The sequence below is a fragment of the Mus caroli genome, chromosome 14 (genome assembly GCF_900094665.2).
Source record: "Mus caroli chromosome 14, CAROLI_EIJ_v1.1, whole genome shotgun sequence".
Taxonomy (NCBI): domain Eukaryota; kingdom Metazoa; phylum Chordata; class Mammalia; order Rodentia; family Muridae; genus Mus; species Mus caroli.
In genome coordinates this window covers 33,085,693-33,095,448 of record NC_034583.1, presented here as the reverse complement: position 1 = coordinate 33,095,448, position 9,756 = coordinate 33,085,693, and the positions used below count along the sequence as shown (strand labels likewise).

The window sequence follows — 9,756 nt, the reverse complement described above, 5'->3', positions numbered from 1 at the left end:
ACTCACTCTGTAGACCAGGCTGGCCTCGAACTCAGAAATCCACCTGCCTCTGCCTCCCGAGTGCTGGGATTAAAGGCGTGCGCCACCACGCCCAGCTACTCCTTGTGACTCTTAACTGGTATCTTTGGTATTTTTTTTTCCACCAACGCCCTCCCCACTTCCCTGAGTTGTGGTTTCTCCCTTTAACTACCCCCTTATCCAGCTACTCAGGGAGCCACGGTCCTCTACCCCTGCGTGGTGTATGACCGTGGGCCTGAGAGCACTCTTGAATAAAAATCCTCTTGCAGTTTGCAGCAAGACCGTTTTTTATGTGTGATTTTGGGGTGTCGCTCTCCTGAGTCAGAACGTGGAGGAGTCCTCATGTTGTGGGTCTTTCAGAATCTATAGAGGACTGCCTGGTCTAGCCTCAGTGAGACCTAACCCTCGAGAGACTTGAGGCTCCAGAGAGTGGGGAGGTCTGGCAGGAGGTGTGGGTAGAGGGGTAGGGACATCTTCTTGGAGACAGGGGGAATAGTGGGAGGACAGACAGAGAGAAGGGTAACAACTGAACTGTAAAAAAAATAAAATAAAAGTAATTTTAAAAACGGTGTGTGTGTAAGTCAGAAGAAGGACATTGGATCTCTAGAACCTGGAGTTACAAGGGGTTGTGAGCCATCTAATTTGGGTGCTGGAAAGCAAACTCAGGTCCTCTGAAGATCAACAAAAGTTTGTCTTATCCACTGAGCTATCTCTCCAGACCCTAACTGCACCTTTTAGACAAGGGGTGTGGGGTGCTGAGCTCGGAAGATGAGCTTTGAAATGGGTCTCTTGGGTAATACACAATGATTATTATGAAATAAAGTCATAAAAATCCAATCTATAGTTACCTTTTATTTATTTGTGTAACGTTAAGAACCTAAGACTTGGGTGGTGGTGGTGGCACATGCCTTTAATCCCAGCACTTGGGAGGCAGAGGCAGGCAAATTTCTGAGTTCGAGGCCAGCCTGGTCTACAAAGTGAGTTGCAGGACAGCCAGGGCTATACAGAGAAACCCTGTCTCAAAAAAAAAAAAAAAAAAAAAAGAACCCAAGACTCAGTGATGCTAGGCAAGCACTCTATCGATGAGTATATCTCAGCATTTTGAGACAGTCTTGCTATGTAGCCCAGGCTAGCCTAGACCTTATGATCTTCCTGCCTCCTCCTTCTGTAACCACCACAATCTTGGCAATCCCTCTTCAGTAATTTCCTCTAGCCACTGAGGCCCAGACCCACTGCTCTGCTTTCTGTTAAAACACAGGGCTTCTCATTTCCAGAACTTCACATAATTATGAAGAATATCCTCTTACTTTTTGTTATTTTTATTTAATTAAAAAATAATGGGATTCATTTGGCAGCATGTTCTTTTGTCTATTTGTTTCTTTCTTTTACTCTGCCTGTTTTTTGAGATTATTCATGCTGTGCCTGTCAATAGTTTATCCCTCTTGTCACTGCTGAGCAACATTTCATTGTTCCTATATATGACAATTTATCCATTTATGGTTTGTGGCTTGAGTTGTTTCCAGAATGGTCAATTAATACAGCTAAAAAAACATTGTATAATCCATCTCAACTTCATGTTTGTGGGGTAAATAAGGTTGAAATGATTTTTTTTTTTGCAGCCATTTCCCATATGGTGTTCCAGTACCAATCACTAAAGTATCTTGCCACCTTTGAATAAGATCAAGTGAATGATACACATTTGAGGTCTGTTTAGGAAAGAAAAAGAAATACATACAAAAAAATCAGTAGTACATATCTTCTAAATTATGTTCTAGATAGTCTATATTTTATACTAAATCATATTTTATATATTACTATTTATATTATGTAATATAATATCTTATATATTATACTATTTGACATATTAATTATAATGTTATAAGTATGCATACTATATAATATTATATGTATTATACATTTTATTTTATATTATATTTAGTATAGGTTGTCTATAAAAATTCATATTTTAATATCAATTTTAGAGTCAGGTTAGTTTCTATATAATTACTACTAAAGTATTGATAGGTACTGAATTGAGTATGTAGATCAATTCAGAAGAATTTGAATTAACAATATTAAGTCCTTTATTATATAAACATGTGGCCTCCCTTCCCCCAGCCTGGAACCTGCCTGCTCAAGGGTGGAGCTACGTGCTCATTCGTCCTGTCACGCCTACCTACTGCTGGAACCTGCCTTTGCTGCCTGGAGGCACACACGTGTTCGTCCTGCTACTGGACCCTGAGTTACTTGGCGGGATATTGGGTTCCCTCCCCCTTCCTTTATAACTGAGTGTCTGGAATTAGTAAAATTGAGCCTTGATCAGAACTTGTTGTCTTGGCTCCATTGTTTCTTCCGCCCCGTCTAGATTCCTCTCTTTTCAGCCTGAACTGCCATTCTCAGTTGAACCGTTCGTGTTGTGGACTGCAGGCAGGCCGCAACATAAACATACCTACTTAACATTTAAAATTTGCATGGATGTTTTATAGGATTCCAGTGTGAATATCTTGACTATATTTTAAATTATTTAGAAATAGTTTCCATTTGGCTGCTTTGTGCCATTGCCAAATTTCTTGTTATTAAATGTGTGTATCATGTGGAAATGCAATTGCTTTTTGTATGTTGATCTTGCTTCCTGTAACCTCAGAAAACTGCTAACTGAAGCTGCTCTATGCATGTCCTTCAGGACTTCCTACTCTTACGTGCCAGTGATGGATAAAGACAGTTTAATTTCTTTCTAATATGACATATTTTCCTATCTTCATGTCTTAAGTAGTGGCCTTCAGTAGAGTGGCAAGGGACACTGATAACCAGTCTCAGGGAAGGAAGCATTCTTTCTTCAACATGTGGTGTTGGCTCAAGGGTTTCTATAATGTCCCACAGCCACAGTACGATAACCTAGTTCAGGAAATTAACCTGGGCTCAGTGCTATTTGGGAATCCAAGGCTTTACTCAAATTCTGCAAGTTTCTGCTCTCATGCTATGTTTCTGGTCTAGGGTTTTGTCCATATCTCACATTCAATTTAGTTGTTATGTTTCCTTAGCATGCTTTTACTTGGTACAGCTCATGCCTTGGACCTGAATGATGCACTGTTTTGCATTGTTCCTCAACATGGGATTGTCTGAAATTTTGTTGTAATTATACTGAGGTTATACGACTCTGGCAAAAGAATCACACACGCGTGTGTGCACACACACACACACATACACACATAAAATTACTTTTTGCTCCTCTTGATACATTCTGTCAAGGGCTCAGATGTCAATATGTCAACTTTTATTTTTCTTGGCTTAAATTTTAATTTTCTGACATGGAACCACTGTGCATCCATAGATTGTATCTACTGCTGGGATACATAAGTGAGTATGCTATATAACACATATGCCAACAAACTGGAGAAAAGAACAAATTAGTTAACAGGTAAAAAAAATGAAACCTCTGACCAGGGTCTCAGAGATAATACAAGCCCAGACCAAGACGCCATTTCATAAGGGGAGGGCAACACCATTCTCTGAAAGTGTTCAATAGCTTCCTGGGCCTGAGCCTCTGCACTTATATATGAAGAGAAAGGCATACTGGTTTGTTACAGTGTGCACACATTGCATAGAATCGTGTCCAGATCAATATGGAGTGTAGGGCCATTGACCTTGTCTGGAATAACTGGGAAAGGTTGGGTTAGTTCGTTCACACAGCCATCCATTTCTATGATCAGGCACTTCAGAGGACTAATGACAGCCTTAGTGCTATGGATATGGTCGTCATTGTCTTCCCTGTCAACTGTATTGACTCATCTTCCCTCTCAGAGAGGCTGGTACTGTCTGTCCCTGCTGGCCCTATGAGTATGTGTGTTGTGTTTCCTTTAGCTATTTATGTTGTAATCTCTTGTTTTCACTTAGAGAAATAAGTACCTAAATTGTCTTTCATCAGAATGAAACTTGCTTAGAAAGAGAAATATTGTCTTAATTCTAGGAAAAGGAGCTAAAGTCACCTTGACCTTGAGATATATGGAGCTTGAATGGGTGAGCATAAACACAATGGGTGGGGGGCAATTTGGGAAGAAAAAAAAAACCCTCAAGTCACAGGAATCTAGAAACAAAGATTATAACAATGGTGGTAAGATAGACAGCTTCCCAATAAACTCTGGAAATTAAGAGCTGCCTGATGGGTTTTGATCCATCAAGAGTTCAAGGTGTCTCTTTAATGACCAGGGCAACATACAAGTCAAATTATTGCTAGGAAGATGGAAGAACAAGGGCCAACATGCCACATGCTAAGGGAAGTCCATTCCATGGATGATAAGTGATGAGCTCTTTGTATTTTAGAGCAGTATTCAAAACAGTGATTCCTTCCAGGCTGCAGCTGCCTGTACTACAATCCCCAGGGGTTGCTGCCTTTGTAGCCTCCTTATCTGCCCCACCCCTCCTTGCTATGCCAAGCAGCTCCCAGCTCTTTCTCAACATCTCTGCAATGCTTTTCAGATGAAAAAGGAAGTGGACACAGCAATGGATTCTATCTTTGGAGATATGCAAATGTGAGGGTTTTCTTTTCTTTTTCTTCAAGCTTTGTAGGCTACTGTGCAAAATAATGGGCTCTGGACCTCAGATTCTTGGACATCTCAAACACTCAGGCATTGGGAATACTTCCTCACTCCTGGAGCTGCAGAAGGGTTGTAGAGCTCACTGCCCGACCGTGCATGGCTAAGGTAGCAGGTGCCCATAGTGTTAAGTATATTGAAGGCAGGTTTCCAGAGTGTAGGTGGAGTAAGAGTGGGTGAGTCAACAGGAAAAAATTGTGTGTGTGTGTGTGTGTGTGTGTGTGTGTGTGGCTTTTCTCAGAAGACCAATGCTGGGTAGATCCACTTACAGGGCAGGCATAAATAGGGCAGGCATAAATAGTTGAGCCTGACAAACAGAGGTGCATTTACCTGGACCTCCTGGGGCCAACAAGGAAGCAATCTGTGAGTGCCTCTACTTCTCATTTTATTTCCCTACCTCCTGTGGAGATGGCTTTGTCCATCTGGGTTGTTTATCCCACTGATTTTGAGAAAGGGGAATAAGATTCTGGTTCTAGGTTCTGGATGGGGACCAGGGATTTGAGGGGTGGAGGTGAGTGACACAGTGAGGGAAAAGAATCCCGTCCCTGTGTCACCTTCCTTGACTCAGAGAAAAATTTGGTTTCTGAGATGGAGTCGTGTTGATGCATGTTATGTGATGATTCCATAGACCTACACAGATTATATGGAGAACTCAGGTGAATTTTGGTTGAATCTCAATTTCATAAGAAAAATAATAGAGGAAGAACTCCCTAGCCTTCCCTAGGCTGGGGTTTTAAGCTCAGGCTGGTGCCAAAAGCATAGAAACAAGGACAAAATGAGTTCTCTCTTAGCCTAAACCCTTTATTAAACAATAAACCTAACAGCTCACAGCCTCTGATTTGCCAGCCAACATTACAAACAGCTTCTGTTCTCAATGAACTTTTACTCTCAAAGCACGGAGTGCTACGCACACTGTGGGCTGTGTCTCTCTCTGCACACTCCATCCACTGCTCCAGCTAATTAATCTGTCTCAGATCTGGAAGCCTGTAGATCTGATCTCTGCAGACTTCATTATTGCTAAGGTGAACCGATGGTAGATCAGAAGGCCCTTTTTCTTGATTCTTCCACAGAATGAGGCATGGGGCCCCAAAGTTAAGATGGCTACTAGCCAAGGAACAGTGGCCTTGCTCTGACTTGGGCCTGCCCTTCAGTACTGAGGACAGAACCTCTGCTAAAACAATGGTAAAGAAGTGGCTTGTGAGCTCACTAAGGTATTTCTAGGAAGTCCCAAGAGACCTGAGGCAATTGTAAATAAGAAGCACAAAGATTTAACACAGAATCACCAAGTAGAGAAACAGCAGGTCCGGAAACCTGACAAACATGCAATCCACCCCCAGCTGTGCTGAAACTCTTCCTCATTGTAGAAGCCTCTTTGGCTTTGTTTTCAGCCACCCTGCTGCCTATGGGCTCTTTCCTTCCTTGAGAGGAAAGATGTTATTATAATTCAGGTCTTGGCCCCCTGTATCCTATATCCCAGACGTGTATAGTTATCAGCCTTGTGTCACTATTGGAAAATGCTGGTCATGAGAAGTTAAGACCTTGATACCCTGTGTAGGGAGTTACCAAAGTCTAGCATCCTGCAGTGAGGTCTCAGCCGGACTATGTCCCTCTCAGACAGTGACTGGATGGATACTCTGCTAAATGTTTTCTCTTGGTTCCTCCTCAAACCAACCTCCAATCTAAATAAGCCCATCTGGAATGTTCCCAGCCCCCCCCCCCCAGCACCAAAACTTTTCCCTGGAGCCCTCTCAGATTGTAGACTTCTGGGTATCTCTGAGTCTGTTCAACTGCCAACTTAATATCTCTCAAGCTCTTTATCTGCATTCTCTCTAGTACTTTCCATATGGACTCTGCCTGGTCCAGGAATGCCAAACAGCCTGGCAAGCATGTGGCTGTACTCCAGCCTGAACTCAGTATAAGCATCTAGAAGTGCTCAGAGCCAGGTTCATCTCTGGATCAGTGGTATTCAATGTCGGTGCTAATCCCAGAAGCCAGGGAGAGAATGCAGACTCAGCCTCAAATGAGTTAAACCAGCTGTCCTAGAACATAGAAGGAGGACCAGGGATGAGACAGTCCTCAGTGATGGACACTAGACTCAGCCACTGTTCTCATGGGGCACCAGAGATGAACACAACAAGTCAACCCGTGTTAGAGTGCTAGTCAGGCTATTCATTCCCTCAAAGGCCAGACCATGTACCTACCTCCATAAACTGCTTTTGGAGTCTTACTGTCTTATTGCTCTGGGTGTTCATCATGGGGAACGATGTGGGGGATGAAGGTTTCTCTTCTCTGGACTTAGTAGCCACTACCTAGAACCTTAGCCTAGAACCATCATTGCCTCTTTTCTCTTTCTCATCCCTGCAGGCCATGCTGCCCGTTCTCTCCATGCTTGTCTTGCTTGTACAGCCCCTGGGAAATCTAGGAGCAGAAATGAAGACCCTCTCTCAGAGATCAGTACCCAACACCTGCACCCTAGTTATGTGTAGCCCGACAGAGAATGGCCTGCCTGGTCGTGATGGACGGGATGGGAGAGAAGGTCCACGGGGTGAGAAGGGTGATCCAGGTAAGCTGGGAATAGGGGGTTGGAATGTGAACTAACCTGATCCCCCAGGTGATCTGGGATCAACTTGGATATGAACTTCTTCCTCCTAGGAACTGAGTTTCCCCCTGGTGTCCATGTTTCCTGCCAAACATATTTTTTTTTTTGGACAGGGTGTGTTTTTAGCCCACCATGTGTTTCCTCTCATAATCCAGCTGACCTGACTCCTCCCCTGGGATCCCTGGATTCTTCTTGTTCTGAGAATGGATAAACTCCTGATATTATCCTGTTCCAGCAGTTAGCAATTGTTCCTTTTGATTAAATGGTGCCTATGGGGAATGTTAATTAGTTTTTAATATTTTATCTACACTGCAAATGTGGTGGGAAAAATGAGGCTCCATAGACTTATAAACAGATTTTATTGGCAGAACCCACTTAAAACATTACAAGGGGATATTGGAATTTGTGTTTCTTTGTACAGCTTTGTGTTCAGGTATTCACTTGGAAATTCATTTAATCCTTTCAAAAGCCACAAGGAACATACCAGTCTTCTTTAACAGGTAAAGTGGGGGATGGTAAAGTTAAAAGAACAAAGGCTTCTACATTAAACAGATCTTGACTGTTAGCTACCTCTCTAACTGAGACACCTACTAAGTATTACAAATTCTCAGCTTGTGTGTCTCTAAGTGAGAATAATATTTACCAAATAATCTTTGACAAATGATGGAGCCAAAGACTTTATTTTATATTGAGTCTTCTGGGCAAAGTTCAGTGTTCCTGCTGACTAAGTTAGTGTATTCTCTAGTTTACCAGTAGGACTAATAAGCAAAGGAATTAGCCCCCAAAATACTGACCCTGCAGAGTCTCATGGGCAAGAGTGGGGAACTCAATAAAGAAGCAACACAAGTGAAGGGACACACTACCCCTGAGCTGAAGCTTCAATGGGATCAAATACTATGTTTCCAATTCAGCAAGCCTTCAGAAATTGGATGGTGGCTATAAGATCCCAAACTGGAAGTCAGGTTCTCTGTCTTTTGGCAAGAGCTCACCCAAATTTCCTCCCTATGTGTGATACCCCAACATATACCTTCTTCCTCCCACTGTACATGTCAAGAAAGCAAAGGAATCTGTCTGCTCCTGTGGATACTATCACTGTGATGCTACCATTGGGTCAATACCATACTGCCTTGGATGCCTCCTGTGGAACAAGTAGTAATTAGTGGGTCACCTAACGTAAGTATTTACATTACCAGAGACAGGGGCTTCACTGTTCATACAGGTAAAGCAAGAGGGCAGCCTTGGAAATGTAACATGTAACACTAATTGACATCTTAGAATTTACTGAAGTATGGTGGTCTTCCTAAGAGATATTACACTGGGTTTTACAAAGAATCTCAGTTGCCATCCTCAAATTTCAAATAAGGGCACAGGTCTGTCGGTGTCATTCCTTTTGCGATAGTGACTTCCTATCTTTTTCATGAACCTCAATTGTCCAAACTGACTTTCCTAACTTTTCATAACACTGAGGCTCTCCAGCAGGAGAAATGTATCAGTGTTTAAGAGGGGACACATCTCTTGCAGAAAATCTGAGTTTATTTCTGTCTGGTTTTGTGTGTGTGTTTAATTTTTTTATGCCTATAAATACACTGTAGCTGTCTTCAGAAACACCAGAAGAGGGCATCAGATCCCATTGCAGATGGTTGTGAGCCACCATGTGATTGCTGTAAATTGAACTCAGGACCTCTGGAAGAGCTCTTAACCACTAAGCCATCTTGTCAGTCCCGAGTTTATTTCTTATACACCATTCATTTTGGATGACTTACAATAACTACCTATAACTCCAGCTCCAAGGAAACTGACACTCTCCCTGCTCTGAACTCTAGAGGTACCTACACACACACACACACACACACACACATATACACACATACACACACACATGCACACCAAACACACTTAAAATACAATAAGTCCTAAAAGGTAGAGTGAGGGCATAGGAGCCAAAAATGTGCTCCTGTACGTATATGAAAAAGTCTGGTCAAATATAATTTATCAACAGTTGTTCTCAATGTAAAGCTCCAAGGAAGGTCTTTGTTGAACGAGTAATCTGTTGCACTCAAGTCTTAGTGAAAAGGAGCAACCATCATTAAAGCTGTATAAGTCATGAAAATCTCACAAGACATTGGAGAAATAAGCTTCTTCAGGTACTTAGGTTCCATTGAGTACAGACAGGATCCAAATGCTTAAATTCTGTTCATAAGACCAGGATCTAATAAGTAGGTTTCATCTTAAAGATCTTGATCTTAAGGAGAAAGTTGAATGACAATGCTATAAAATAAATTGAAAGATTATTATTTCAATAAATAGTATCATTAAAAAACTATAAATAACTTCTCTATCTCTAGCAATCCCCTTCTATGTAATTTATATTCATTTATTGACCTCTGGGTCAGATATCTGTGTTGATGTAGAATACTTGTTGCTTGACTAAGAACAGTCTCAGAGTTCTGATAGCCACAGCCATGGCTCCACACAGGTTCGTTCAGCCATGAAGCTCAGGACGTCTTGTCTCTTTGAATGCCTTTCTCTCTTTTCTTTTTTTTTTTT

The 9,756-nt window shown here is 42.0% G+C and overlaps 1 protein-coding gene across 1 annotated transcript in view; it reads left to right on the top strand.

Annotated features, from left to right (window-relative positions):
- Positions 1 to 4,924: 4,924 nt before the first annotated feature.
- Positions 4,925 to 9,756, top strand: part of Sftpd (surfactant protein D) — a 13,035-nt gene continuing 8,203 nt past the window's right edge. Inside the window, exons 1-2 of the mRNA XM_021182578.2 lie at positions 4,925 to 4,973; positions 6,975 to 7,173. Of these exons, the coding sequence (XP_021038237.1) occupies positions 6,978 to 7,173 (196 nt within the window). The 5' untranslated portion in view covers positions 4,925 to 4,973; positions 6,975 to 6,977. The remainder of the gene's footprint in view (positions 4,974 to 6,974; positions 7,174 to 9,756) is intronic.